The following is a 14,861-nucleotide window of genomic DNA, read 5'->3' on the forward strand; positions in this document are numbered from 1 at the left end:
AGTAACAGCCACGCTTTCATAGGGGGGCAGCCTTGCTCTGGGAAGTGTTGGGATGGGTGGGGGGGGAGACAAAGGGGTGTTGGATGAGGGAGTGGCAGGGTCACAGGGCAAGAGGGTGTTGGCATGGGCTATAGGGGTCAGAGGTTAAAGGGCATGGGGTACGGGTCAAAGGGTGCAGGTCATAGTCCCCTCCTGCCCCAGCTTACAACCCAAATCCCTGCACCTCAATTCCCTGCTCTAGGTCACAATCCAACCCCCCTGCACCTCAGTCCAGTGCCCTAGGTCACAACTGCTTCCTTCACCCAAGCTTCCTCCCTTACCCCAATCTTCATCCCTAGACTCCCGCATCTCCTCCATTAATCATGGAAGAGTGCGGCTCTCAACCACTTTCCACATTATCGGAGTGGGCCCCCCCGGATCACAAAGTATTGCCCACCCTGACCTACACTGTAGTTCCTTCCCATGCAAAAATTTAAACAACTGTTCAAGACAACATGGAATTTAGACAATTTTTCAGTACTGTACTGAACAGAAGTGACACTGGTTTAAGGAAGTTGATTGAAAAAAATTATTTACCTCTTCATGGACAGCCAGGTTAAATATCTGAAGAGTTTACCTATATCATTACTAAACCTTGGAGTCCCAATAGTGAAAGATTCAAGTTTAAGCATATTTTTCACTTTAGTTTAGTGTTAAAACAATTTAACCAACTGTGAATTCACGTACCTATGCAGAAGGTGGTATAGACCCCAGTGAGATGATGATCAGTTTATGTGATCAGATGCAGCTAAGATTCTAACCACTTGCGATATTGTGAGAGAACACCAGAACAAAACAACAGTAATTTTACAAGAGAAGTTGAAGATTTTTTACACGGTTCAGTCAAACCAACTAGATCAATTACATGACAACTCTGCTTTGAAAGTCATTCTAATATACCATCTTGTTCCCAACCAAAAGCCATTTTTCATAGAACTATCCGACATTATTTCAGATTTCTAGAGATGAAATGCTCTCTTCTCTGAATGTTGGTATCGCAGGCTTTCAAATGGTAGAAGATTTTGGTTTCTAGCTCTCATGGTGGTTCTTTCCAGAGCTATCATCATGAAATTTAAAAAAGGGAAAAAGATTACTATGGCAGAATTGTAATGTCCAAAGTTCAGTAAATCATGAAATACCAGGGCTAGGAACAAAAGCTCTCTGTTAAAAATTCTATGATCATTCACAAGAAAACATTAAAAGTCAACTAGACATAAGGAGCAAATTAAAACTTCACTGTACCAAAAAAAAAAAAAAAATCTAAGACAACCCAGCCCAAGGGAGTTTTTAATCCTGAATAGGGATGTCAATGAGTAGTCAACTAGATGATTAACTGATAAGCCTAGTCTTATCAGAGGCAGGGGGGGGGGGGGGGGGGGGGGGGAGGGGGAGGGGGAGGGAGGAACTGGAGTTGGGAGGAGCCAGTTTAGAAGCAGGTTCCACCCACCACCGGCTCCGGAATTCCCCCCCTCCCCCCGTGCTGTTGCCAGGGGCTGCTGCCACCCCATATTGCTGCCTTTGTATAGAGGCAGCAGCACAGGGCAGCGGCAGCAACACAGAGCAGCAGGCAGCCAGTCCGAGCACCCGTTGCCAACCGGCTCCCGCTTGGCAGCCCACACTGCTGCCTCTGATGCAGAGGAAGCAGTGTGAAGTGGCAGAGAGCTTCCTGGGAGTAGGGCTGGAAGCGCACTGGCTGCTAGCCCCACTCCCAGGGACTACAGGTTAGTTGACTAACCACTAAGAATTCATGCAATTAGTCGACTATTCTATTGCCCACTAACATCCCTAATCCTGGAATGGCATTCAAGAATGATGAAAGAACTCTTGCATCACCTCTTAAGATGTAGAAGTGTTATACACCTGCTTCCTTCAGGTGCAGTGTGAGCTTTGAAGCAATTCTGAGCCAACAGGTAGCATTGTATCATAGCAGGTATCAGAAACCAATACATCTGCATGCTTAGAAATACATTAATTTAAAAGAAGACTCTGTCCAACAACTTTTGCAGATGGCAACTGATATTGCTATAATCACAATGTTCATGAAAATCTCTCTATCCAAGTTCACCATGTGCGTGATCAGTTTGTTTTTGATAGTCAGTTGCCCTTCCCATTTCATGCATTAGGATACCACCACCACTTATGCACTGGGGAGGAGCTCTTAAGCATTATCTTCGTCAAGAGATGCAAGAGGGAGCTTATAGGCAACTGTACTACTGGAATTAAAAATCAGCAGCAGGCAGGAGTGTAAGCAGATCAGAGTGGTCTCAGTGATGCTTGATCTTAAATTTCCCATAAGATATTTTAGAATGTCAGCTTCGATACAAAAACTCATTTTAATAAAAGATCTAGGTCCTGAGTATGAAGAATGTTCTATTAGAATTGTCAAGGGGATTGGGCTAGGACCAATACAATGGCTGAATTCCCAGATCAACTTTTGACCTCCTGTGTAACCACAGAGAAGCTACTAAATTACTTTGTGCCTCAGATCCCCATTTGTAAAAGTAGGTATAATACATCTTCTCTCTCAGGTACACCGTATGGATAAAAATCAATTATTAGGGCATTTGCACTACCGTGAGGAGGGCCATGAAAACTTATATAGGGTATATGATTTAAAGGTGTTTCTTCAACAAACAAAAAATGTTTGTCGATTTAAAAATGTAATTGACAATATTCCTTTATATATGCATTGTTGACCTCATCTAAAACGTTGCTGGAAAAAATACAAAGGCTAGCATTTCACTTCAGCAGCAGAAACAGAAGTAGCAGAGGTTCATAGAACAACAAAATTGGATGAAGGCATTTTGGCTGTGCTTCCATCCCACAATAGAAGTGACAGCACTAAAATGTAAAAGGGCAATGCATTTCCCGCAGTAAATTTTTTTTTTTTTCTTAAACACACAAGTTAACCTTCAAACTCACTGCCATATCACAATGAGGAAACACCAGTCTGATTTCCACTTGCTAGAATATAAATGCTATTTAATCCTCATGCTGCACAGCATAAGGTGATCACCATGAATAGGTTATCACCTGTAACTGAAGATGTTGGTCATCACTGAAAAACAAAAAAAGTGGACTAGATTAGCTTTTTCTATCCTTATAAAAAATGTTCCTAAATATGTCAGTTCCTATGAAAGTCATGATCTCTAGGAGAAGCAGATTTCTAGGCGATGGCCATGTCTGCACTGGGGAGGTTTAGAAAAACTTCCACAAATGTAGATGAACTGGTGGGATCAAAGCACCAATGGATGTTTTTTCTGTATTAGGATTTCCTCAGTTTCAAGTGAACTTATGTTAGAACTTATAGGGCTTTTGGTTTAAGTTTCTCCCACAGTGTAATAATTCTCCGAAGTCCTAAAAAAAGCTGCAAAATTCAGTAAACAGATACTTCCAGGAAAGAGTTTAGTTAAAACTATTGGGCTGTGTCTAGACTGGCAAGTTTTTCCGCAAAATCATCTGCTTTTGTGGAAAAACTTGCCAGCTGTCTACACTGGCCGCTTGAATTTCCGCAAAAGCACTGACGATCTCATGTAAGATTGTCAGTGCTTTTGCGGAAATACTATGCTGCTCCCGTTCGGGCAAAAGTCTTTTTCCGAAAAACTTTTGCACAAAAGGGCCAGTGTAGACAGCAGAGATTTGTTTTCCGCAAAAAAGCTCCAATCGCGAAAATGACGATCAGGGCTTTTTTGCGGAAAAGTGCGTCTAGATTGGCCACGGACGCTTTTCCGCAAAAAGTGCTTTTGCAGAAAAGTGTCCTGCCAATCTAGACGCGCTTTTCCAAAAAATGCGCGTAACGGAAAACTTTTCCGTTGAAAGCATTTCCGGAAAATCATGCCAGTGTAGACGTAGCCTTGAGGGTTTTAAAAGAATTCTACTACAGGAATTATACACCTCAGAAAGTGAAGTGGCCTGCAGCATTTTCTGATACTGACAGCACTGTCCTAAGGCAATAATAGGCCACCAAACCTAAGAATCTAGATAAACTAATTCAGTAAGACAAAAATAGCACAGAAGTTAAGTTTTATCTTAAAAAAATCTTAATTGTTAAAGTGCTGAAACATTCTAAGTACATACTACATTTCTAAAGTTAACTTATTACAGGCAGTCCCCGGGTTACTTACGAACGGGGCTTTTCTCACCCTGGAGGACACCGGCGGCAGGATCGCCCAGACGCGCCGCAGTCCTGCCGCCCGCGTCCACCAGGGCGAGAAAAGCTACTCCGTGTCTCCCTGGTCTGCTGGGGGGGGGGGGGGGGGGCAGCAGACCAGGGAGACGCAGAGAACCCGGGCGGCGGGACCGCGGTGCGTCTCGGTCCCGCCGCCCACATCTCCCTGGTCTGCTGGGGGGAGGGGGGAGAGGGGGCGCAGCTAGTGCGCCCCCCCAGCAGACTAGGCTTTTCTCTGGACGCCTGTGGTAGAGCAGCTGGGGCGCTGCCGGTTAGTCCCGCAGCGCCGCTCTCAGCGCTACTGGACCAACCAGGCAGCACCCCAGCTGCTCTGCCCCAGGTGTCCTGATTCAGCCGCTGCTAGTCAGTTTCAGCAGCAGCTGACTTGGGGACACCTGGGGTTCTTAAGTTGAATCTGTATGTAAGTAGGAACTGGCGTCCAGATTCAGCCTGTTGAAACTGATCAGCGGCTGATTCCAGGAAGCCTGGGGCAGAGCAACTCTGCCTCGGGCTTCCTGTAGTCAGCCGCTGGTCAGTTTCAGCAGCGGCTGAATCTGGACGCCAGTTCCGACTTACATACAGATTCAACTTAAGAACAAACCTACAGTCCCTATCTTGTACGTAACCTGGGGACTGCCTGTACTTCCTTCTTCTTTTCATGATCTGAATCCAGAACTCATTTGCCAATTCACATACATTCGTAACACACTAGCAAGACATTGCAGAGTATTTACGTAAAGAAGTCCAATTCTCATCCCTTTGGTTTTAGCAAGTTTACCTCCCATATCCACCCAAAGAGGGACCATCCATTGTACACAGACAGAGGGACAGACACAGAACATGCATCATTCCCTCATCAGCCCATAAGTAGTAATACAACACTAAGCTTTCCACCAAAAACTCTGGATGAATACTTTCTCTTACCTTTAACAAAAGTTTTGGGGCAATTTGGAAGCATAAATGCATTGAAGCTGCACTACTAAAGAATCAAGCGGCAGCTTCTCATCCATATGGATCCACAGTGCTTCTATGTATTTGGCTTTGTGTCTCAAAGGGATATCAGAAATCAAAAAGGTGGCCGCTCCTCCATGGTGAGAATTTTTATAGCCAGAAGTCACGGACATGTACATCTGAGGGAATGCACTCAGTCAAAAGTAAAATGCAGGACAATGTAGCACTTTAAAGACTAACAAGATGGTTTATTAGATGATGAGCTTTCGTGGGCCAGACCCACTTCCTCAGATCAAATAGTGGAAGAAAGTAGTCACAACCATATATACCAAAGTCCTTTGGTATATATGATTGTGACTACTTTCTTCCACTATTTGATCTGAGGAAGTGGGTCTGGCCCACGAAAGCTCATCATCTAATAAACCATCTTGTTAGTCTTTAAAGTGCTACATTGTCCTGCATTTTGCTTCAACTACCCCAGACTAACACGGCTACATTTCTATCACTAGTCAAAAGTAAGTGATTAAGATGCAAGTATTTTTTGTTTTTGCACACAAGATCCAGAGTAATGTAATGGCAAGTGACTGAACACAGTGAGAACCAGCAAATCTAAGGGTCTGAACTCCAGATCCACAAAAGAATATAATGAGGATTGGGCCAAAAGAAAACTGATGAGGGTCAACAAGGACAAGTGTCAAGTCCTGCACTTGGGATGGAAAAATCCCAAGCATAGTTACAGGTTGGGGTAAGTAGCAGTTCTGCAGAAAAAGACCTGGGGATTACAGCAGATGAGAAGCTGGATAGAAGTCAACAGGGTGCCCTGTAGCCAAGAAAGTTAATGGCATATTAGGTTGCATTAGGAGCATTGCCAGCGGATCCAGAGAAGTGATTATTCCCTTTTATTCGGCTCTGGTGAGGCCACATCTGGAGTATTGTGTCTGGTTCTGGGCCTCCCACCATAGAAAGGATGTGGACGCATTGGAGAGGGACCAGCAGAGGGCAACCAAAATGATTAGGGGGCTGAAGCACATGACCTATGAGGAGAGACTGAGGGATTTGGGTTTGTTTAGTCTGCTAAAGAGAAGAGTGAGGGGGAATTTGATAGCAGCCTTCAACTTCCTGAAGGGAGGTTCCAAAGAGGATGCAGAAAGGCTGTTCACAGTAGTGATGGATGGCAGAAGAAGGAGCAATGCTCTCAAGTTACAGAGGCCTAGGTTGGACATTAGTAAAAACTATTTCACTAGGAGAGTGGTAAAGTACTGGAATGGGTTACCCAGGGAGGTGGTGGAATCTCCATCCCTAGAGGTTTTTAAGTCTCGGCTTGACAAAGCCCTGGCTGGGTTGATTTAGTTGGGATTGGTCCTGCCTTGGGCAGAGGGCTGGACTTGACAACCTTCTGAGGTCTTGTCCAGCTTGATTCTATGAAAAAGCTAGGGAACTGTATTCCCTGCTTGCTACTCACCAAACTCCCTCTCAGATAGGGAGGGCCTGGGGCTGAGGCTACCCAAGCCCTGACCCTCCCATCCCAGGCCGCTGGGGAGGGAACAGGGCCGAGCCACCCTGGCCCCTGCCCACTCCTGGCCGGCCAGTCCTGGCTCTTACCCACTGCCCCCCAGCCACCAGGGACTCAGCCCTGCACCCAGCCCGCCCCAGCTCTTTGCCTTGCCTGCCCCAGCTCTGCCTCCCCCATCCCCTATGCCATCGGGCAAGGCAGAGACTGTACCAGTCCCGGTCTTTCTGGCCCCCCCCCCCCCCCAGGGCAGCCAGGAGCGGGCCCGGGCCCAGGCTACACCAGTCCCAGTCTATCTACCCCTGCCTGGGCAGCCAGGAGAGGGGCTGGGCACAGGCCGCACCAGAAACAGGGGGGGGGGGGGGGGGGGAGTTGGGCTCAGGCTGCGGCAGCTATGACTCCCTCCAGCCATACCCTGGCCACTGGGATGGGGAGGGCAGACAACCCCAACACCCAGCCTGTAGGTGAGCACGGGGAGGGGCAGGCTGGAAGTGGGTGGGGCCTGGCTCCTGTGGACACAGTGAGGGGATGCTGACTGAGTCGTCCCACAGGAAATGTTTCTTTTATATACACAGAGATTAAATAGGTGAGTAACTGAATGGTCCATCACCACTTTGTGAATTTTCTAGTGTGAAATACTGAAGTGTGTGCACTTAAACTATCAGTCTGAAATCAATTTAATAAAGGCTTTTCAAACCATAGCTGGTTAAGTTCAGAGTTGTATGATTAGCTTCCATGATCCTTTAAGATGTTTCCAACAGGTTCACAGAATGTAGAGGACATAAACCTCTTTAAACATCAACCCCATAAAACAAGCAAACTGAGCCCAGAGAAAGCATGCACAAAGTCATTTGCCCCATTTCTAAAGGAAGCGCTGAGAACAGAGACTGCAAAGGTAAATAATCTCTGAAAACTGATGCCTGTTCTCTGTCATGACCACTATTTTGAATTTCCAAGTAAGAACTTTTGCAATTCTGTTTTCCAAGGTTTATGTTGTTTACTTTTTGTGCTTCATATAGCACAGGTAGTGAGAATGATTGGGCTATTTTCACTTTGCTCTGTACTTGCTTTATGTTGAAGTATCAAACTACAGACATCAAAGAAAGGAGATATTTATATCATTACAAACTTTTTTTTTTTTAAACAATTTTTACTCCGCTCAAAGTTTCCTGAAATGCTGGATTTGACAAAACTGTCTCTCTGGGTCCAGACTGACTAGGAGGACATTGGTTCCTTGAGGAGAAAGTTTGGTTCATAGGAAGACTAACCCTCTCCCCAGACACAAGGAGCAATCATATCAGAAAACCTACCAGGGCTCCAATAACCTTCAATTTGAAAGCTTCAGAGGGGTAGCCAAGTTAGTTTGTAACAGGAAACACTTAAAAAATAACAAATAGTCTAGTAGCCCCTTAAAGACTAACAAAATATGTAGACTGTATCATAAGCTTTCATGGGCAAAACCCACTTCTATCTACATGTTTTGTCTAGTAGCACCTTAAAGACCATTTTTTGTTTAAGTTTCTTCAATTTGAAGACTGCTGAAATCCAAACAGTAATACAAAGTGACTTGACAAATGCAAGTTGTAAATCAGAGATGAGCACCCAAAATGAAACTGTGGATCTGAACATATCTATTTGGGGAGGATCAGGTCAATTCTCTATAGCTCAAACTCATGACTGTTACTAACAGGGAAGTATTAGGAAGGCCCAGATGAATCCTGAGTTAGAAAGAAATGGCCATGTGCTCTTCCTGCTGATCTCATTTTCTACTTCCCACAAGCAATAACTCTTTTGTAAAAAAAGAAAAACAAAACGAGGGGAGGAGACGGAGGTTGTTGGTCAGGGACCCGTTTTGTGCTGTATTTATTACTTAAAAGGGACAGGCCTTTCCCTTACCTTTAACCCAGTAGTAGGCCAGAGGACCAGAAAGCGTGTGTGGCAGCAGCAGAGGCTACATCCCCATCACAGCTGTCGATCGGAGAAGGTGCTGTTAGGTATTGTCTCAAAGCAACAAGGCTGCTGGGGCACCGTTACTACTCACCATAGCCAGGCCTCAGGCTTAGCCTGCTGCTGTAAGGGCTGGGTTTTTCAGACAGGTAGTAATTAATAAGGGGCAGTTTCTCTTCCCTCTCACGACTAGACAGAGCTTAAGGGGTAACATGGCCCCAAGAACCCTGCCTCTTAACTCCACGAAGGATGGAGACTAGTGACTTCTGCACAGAGCCTGGGTCCCCCAATTCCTTCTCTCAAAGGGGAGGGAAGGAGGCGGCTGAGAGGGACCTGCGGAGTCCAGGCCCGCTATCACCCTTTGCGAAAGTCCCCGAGGGCCCCGGGCCGGGGATCTCCCCTTAGGGCGGATCTCCCCCGGCCGGGAGCAGCGGTTTTCCCAGCCGGGCGGGGCTCGGGCAGGCTCCCAGCGACATCTCACCTTTTGGAGAGGTCCATCAGGACCCCGGAGAAGAGCTTCTCTCCAAGCCGGAACGACACCACCAGCGCGTCCTCGATGATGTGGTCAAGGGTGACCAGCACCTCCGAGCCAGGCAGAAGCGGAGGCTCCGCCGCCCCGTCGGCCGGGGACACCGGGGAGCCGGCGGCCGGGGGCTCCGGCTTTACAGCTGCAGCACCAGCAGCATCCGGCTCCTCCTCCTCCGGCCGGCACGGCTCCTCCCCGGGCTCCGGCTCCACGGGGCCCTCAGCAGCCGGCGGGCAGGGCTGCGGCTTCTCCTCGGGAAGTTCAGGGTGCCCAGCAGGCGGCGGGCAGGGCTGCGGCGCGTCCTCGGGCTCCGGGCTGAGCGCTCCTCTGGGCTCGGCCTGGGGCGAACCCAGCTCCGCGTCCTCCGGGTCTGTCCTCTCACGCTGGGGCTCCTGAGTCCTCGCCGGGCTTCGGGCGAGCTCTACGGGCGGAGGCGGCTCCTCGGCCTCCCCCAGAGTGAGCTTTGCCCTGTCGGCCTCGTCCCCATCGGGCACGGCCGACTCCACGGCCTCGCTGACAGCGGGGAGGGGGTCTGCGCCGGCCTCGCTGCCTGGGATGGGCTCCAGCTCGGGCTCGGCTTCGCCCGCTCCCGCGTCACCCGGCACCGCTGCAGTCTCGGCCGCCTCCGCAGCCATGGCCGCCATTTTCTCTGCTGCTTCGCGGCCGCCTCCCTCCAGCAGCGGGATCGATAACCGCGGCCTTCTCCGCCCGCCTGGGAGGGAGAGCCCGCCCATTGAGTGTATCACTCACACCTCATTGGTGGCTGTGGCTCGAATCTCACATCCTACTGGAGAGCAGGAAAGTCCATCGAGCCGAAAGGAAACTTCTCATTGGCTAGTTGCGACTCCGTCCATTCAGGGGTCGGGAAGAGGAAGAAAGGGCTGAGTTTAATAAAGATCAAAGGAGCCTGCTGCTGGAGGCAGTTGTGCTTTCCTATTGGCGCAGGGACGCTTCCCGTCGGCCTTAAGCCCTCTGAGAGGCTGCTAATTGGTGCAGAGTTACGTCCGTCACACTGAGAGGCGCCTTAGATCAGGAGTTCAGTATAAAGGGAGGTTTCTGAGTGAGCGGCAGGAAAGGGCGGGGATGGGAGGCGGGCGTTAAGGTTAGAGAGGTGTGAGATTAGTTTGCTTGCATGAGAGGGAGTTAGCTCAAGGTAATTCAAAACTGGGAGCTTATTGGGATGGAGACTCTCCATCTCCATACAGAACCTAGCACCTTGGCCTTCTGATTCTGACTCAGAGGTTGCCCCAGCACAAATAATAATGATCTTGCCAACTCTTGTTCCAAGGGGCCCACAATGGGAGGATGAGCAAGATTCATTGCAAAAGGGACCAGAAATGGAGAGAAATAGGAACAAAGAAGGAAAAAATATTGACACAAAAACAGGTGGCCAAATCAGTAAAGAACTATAACATTTTCTAAAAGGTTATATTAAACACAAAACAAAAATGAAGAAAAGAGAAAGGAGAAAAAAAGCAAATGATAAATATACACTTTGGCTCAATCAACACTAGCCTTTTCTGCCCCAAAACTATGAAAACTGCTAGTTTTAGTCATTCTTCCCCAGATTCAAACTTGGAATGCTGTAAATCAGACACTACTGTATAGTTTGGTAAGTTGACATGGATGTGAAGGGATGAAGTGGAGGAGACAATTGGAAGGTTAAAAGACAAAAGTAGATATTGGAAAGAAGAAAGCACAGAGAAGAGATGCTTAGCACGAATGTAATTTGTAAAACTTAACACACATCCCTCATGCAATTACAGGGAATAAACCATTGGCCGAGAGTGAAATACGTGGTAAAGTAATTACCTGAATCTAATGTTTTAAGGATTTTAATGTATAATAAATTTATAGTTATCTTTTTGAAGGGTTCTAGAGGGGGTTATAGCGTCATTGAAATGTAGCCACCTCTCTGTTAAAAGGCAGCAATTAGGCAACTGACATAAAGCAATGACAGTGGGATAGTGATTTTTTGGCAAGGATACTGGAGCAAATCCCTCTGCAGTTTCAAAGCCTACTTGTATACACTGCCTTTAATCTTTCCATACTGGGAAAATTGAGTTTCATGCAATTATACTAGTATGTAATGCAAGTAATAACTATAATGATCTTTCTTATAAAACCAAATAAACCAAAACCTGGGGTTTGCAGCCTTCCATCATAGCAAAAGGAGCTGGAGAGGTCTGTGTATAAGCAGAATCTGATCCTCCACATGCTGCCAAACAATGCATGCTACCACATACATATGCTCCATTGTAGTCCCAAGAACCATGGGCCTCAATCACAAATGCAAGAAAGGCATAAAATACCATTCCAAGTTGATAATGTTTTACGTTCTCTTTGTACTGGTGTAACTGACTGTATAAGCTGTAGGGCAACAGTAAATTAGGTCCTAGTGTTAGCAGCACCAGCCTCACATAGTTTGTAAAGGGTTTATGTGTACGTAGATACATTTCTAGAGACAGAAAATGCCTTAGAAATGTAGATCCTGAGTTAAAAGAAATTTTAAAATATAAAATAGTTGAATTGCTCTGTTCTATACAATATACCATGTTCCCAGGTAATTTAATGTTTTAAGGGATGTGTGGTTGAAATACAATGTGTATTTTGTAGGAAGGTTAGTACTAGAGAGTAGGATATTGAATTGCAGTGTTTATTCTCCATCCTGCATGGATCTCTGTTAGGGAGAAACAGCAGATGGACTCATGGCTGTATGATTTGTGGTTAAAAACAAAACCAACCCAATTTTCCAGAACTACCCAACGTTAATATTAATGCCTAAACCATCTCTAAACATTTTGTTGGACCATATTTTTAAAGGCATGTATACTGTTTCCTAAAGCCATCATGCTTTCAAAGAAGAGCAACCATTTAGGAGCCCTCAGAGCCGAATATGTCTGTTGCTAGTATTCTACAGAATAATACCTTACTAATACCTTAACTTCAAAACTTGCCCCAGTGCAATGATTTCAATTTCACTTCAGATGTAAGATCTCAGTTTTGTATTTCAGAATTGTTTTGTTTATTCTGGTATGTGTGCTGTGAACAAAATAGTTCTGTCCCCAAAAGGTTTTCAATGGCTATGAATGATTCAGAAATGTTTTTCATTTCAGAGGGATGCAGGAGCAGAGGGTTGGTCATAGAAGGAGAATTAGGTCTCTGCTCTTTTTTTTATGTTATGTCAGCTTCCCAGAATTCTGACAACAGATGAAACTTAAAAAAAAAAAAAAGTCCTGCAGCACCTTAGAGACTAACAAAACATGTAGATGGTATCATGATCTTTCCTGGGCACAACCCACTTCAGATGAGAGACTAGAAAACTGAGATTCCCTTCCCTAAAATCAGGTACTTATTGCCCTACTCAATTAAGCAATAGTAGAAGGCAAGCTATTAGTTCCCAGTGAAAGCAGCACAAAAATAAGTTCCAGAAGCCTGTGTTAGGAATTGTGAAACATACCCAGGAAGTAGGGCAATGGCGAAGTTGTAAAACAGCACTGCTGCAGATGCAGCCAAAACTGTCATGGTTTTTATCTCAAAATACCATCGTTAGTATGGATACACTGTTCCATTAGTGCTTAAACCAGTGATGTTCCATCACTTCAGTTAGCCACAGTTCATTTCTGTAGTGTAGCCAGGGCCTATTAGAGCAGAATGCCAATAATTTCTGAGCCTATAAGAGTCACCAACCAATACAAAGAGGCTACTCAGCCATTGAACTAATGGGACATTGAGATCCAGTAGCTCAGCTCAGCAGGGTCTTTGTTATGTTAAATTCATTCTTCCAAAGGATGGGAGTAACATGGAAGAATTCCTCTTCAAAAATTGCAATGTTGCTTTGTGAAATCACCCTGCTTTGCCAGAAGTGTTACTTATGGCAGATATAGCATCTATTAAAATGCTAACATTGTCATCATTTATACTTAATAGAGTCTCCAGCAGCCCTGAGAATGAATGTAAAAGGATTGTTTACAGTTTCATTTACATTTCAGTAGCCAAGTGTTTGTGAAATGATGTAAACAAATATGTATGCCGCTCTGATCTACTGCCAGATGCAGAAGTACAGTAGCATAAGCTATTCCTGTATTTGGAGGTATGTTATGCCAAAGGCAAGTGATAAAGAGACTCATTTATTATGTACAAACTTGCTTGTTTTACTGTGTTTGTCTCCTCAGGTGCACCATTGACAATCATCTTCCTGTTTCATCCTGCTCTTGCACTCTGTTATAAACGTAGTCTGTAAACCAGTGGTCTCCAAACTTTTTAAGCACAAGATCACTTTTTGAATTTAAGTACAATTCAAGATCTACCTCAAACTCAAATACCCTGGCCCCGCCTCCTCTGTGTCCCCTCTCTGAGGCCCTGCCCCTGCTCACTCCCTCCCTCTCCCATCCTCCCTCACTTTCATCAGGCAGGGGCAGGGGGTTCGAGTGCAGGCTCTTGTCTTGGATTAAGGGATTTGGAGTGAGAGAGGGGCTCTGGGCTGAGCTTGGGGCAGGCAGTTGGGGTGTTGGAGGGAGTTCTAGGTGCAAGCTCTGGGAGGGTGTTTGGATATAGGGGTGCTTCGGGCTGGGCAGGGGTTTGGAGTGCAGGAGGGCGTTCATGACTGGGGTAGGGTTTCAGGATGTGGGCTCCTGGGTGGTAGTGCAGTGGGGCTAAGACAGGCTCACCCTTGCCCTCTGCCCCTGCCCCACTACCAAAAGCAGTCAGCAAACTCCATCCTAACTCCTGTTGGGCCTCTCTCTGCTCTGTGGAGTTAGGATACAAAGTGGAAGAGGAGGCATCAGTGCCCCTCTTCTTCCTCCCCTGCCCTGCACAGCAAGTAGGAGGCTCCCAGGGGTGGAGGGATGCAGCTCCAACGCAAAGGGCAGGAGGTGCACAGCAGTAGGGGGAGGGGCAACTGAAGTGCTGGCACTTGATAGCCTCTTGGCCAAACCAGTCAGGATCACCTGTCAGAGGCTCCAAGATCTACCAGTAGATCCCGATCCACTGGTTGGTGGCCACTACAAACTCTCTCAAGATGGGATTTTCTTTTTTGTTACCTGTACCTAGCACAGCGTGGCCCTGTTCTGTTCTTGGAGTCTCTAGAGATTGCTATAATACAAATAATCAGTGGTGAAAATGGAAGGAGGATATTGATGAATCTGAGGGAAGGAAATGAATTAGTTTTTGTGGGGATAGGATAGAACTAGTGAATTTGGAAATCTCCATTGCTACAGATCCACTCATTATGTCTTGCACATTGCTGAGAGACACAATCCTACATAGCATGGCCCTGCACACTTGCATCACAATGACTACCACAGTGAATTTTCCAATTCTGAAATCACTTCCCACTGACCACAAGCAAACTGGTCTTGCAAGTTCCCACAATGCAATCACCATTTGCTCCTTAACTGTTATTTGAGCTCTAACTGCAATGGAAAGCTGAGGTGAGGATTGATGCACAGATCCAGGAAGTTCTGCAGACACTGCTTATCATTTCAAGCCTGCATTACAATACAATCCCATCATCCAGCACTCATTTCTCAGGCCCAGAAGTGGCACTCCTCATCTGCAGGTGCTCTGTGAACACCACCAGCAACTTTCAGGAACTTGACCTCAAAGAAATTCTGGTTCTTCTTCTGACTCTGCAAATTTGCTGGAGGATTGTGTTTGCAGTGCTTATCACAATAATAGAGCTGTGCTGTCTTCGTGTGTATGTTATGCAGACACTGAGG

At 46.3% G+C, this 14,861-nt stretch overlaps 1 protein-coding gene across 3 annotated transcripts in view; it reads right to left on the bottom strand.

The window, feature by feature from the left end:
* PWWP2A (PWWP domain containing 2A) overlaps positions 1-10,012 on the bottom strand; it is a 31,888-nt gene extending 21,876 nt beyond the window's left edge. The window contains exons 1-2 of one of the 3 annotated variants that reach the window (XM_089769532.1): positions 9,097-9,223; positions 3,073-3,097 (exon numbers count right to left, since the gene is read on the bottom strand). In XM_089769532.1, coding sequence (XP_089625658.1) covers positions 3,073-3,095 — 23 coding nt within the window. In that variant the 5' untranslated portion in view covers positions 3,096-3,097; positions 9,097-9,223. Of the gene's footprint in view, positions 1-3,072; positions 3,098-8,564; positions 8,635-9,096 lie in introns of those variants that run through there. The other 2 variants (XM_075900201.2, XM_025178496.3) reach the window with 2 other exon arrangements.
* Positions 10,013-14,861: the final 4,849 nt, after the last annotated feature.

Source organism: Pelodiscus sinensis, chromosome 16 (genome assembly GCF_052426305.1).
Source record: "Pelodiscus sinensis isolate ZL-2025 chromosome 16, ASM5242630v1, whole genome shotgun sequence".
Lineage (NCBI taxonomy): Eukaryota > Metazoa > Chordata > Testudines > Trionychidae > Pelodiscus > Pelodiscus sinensis.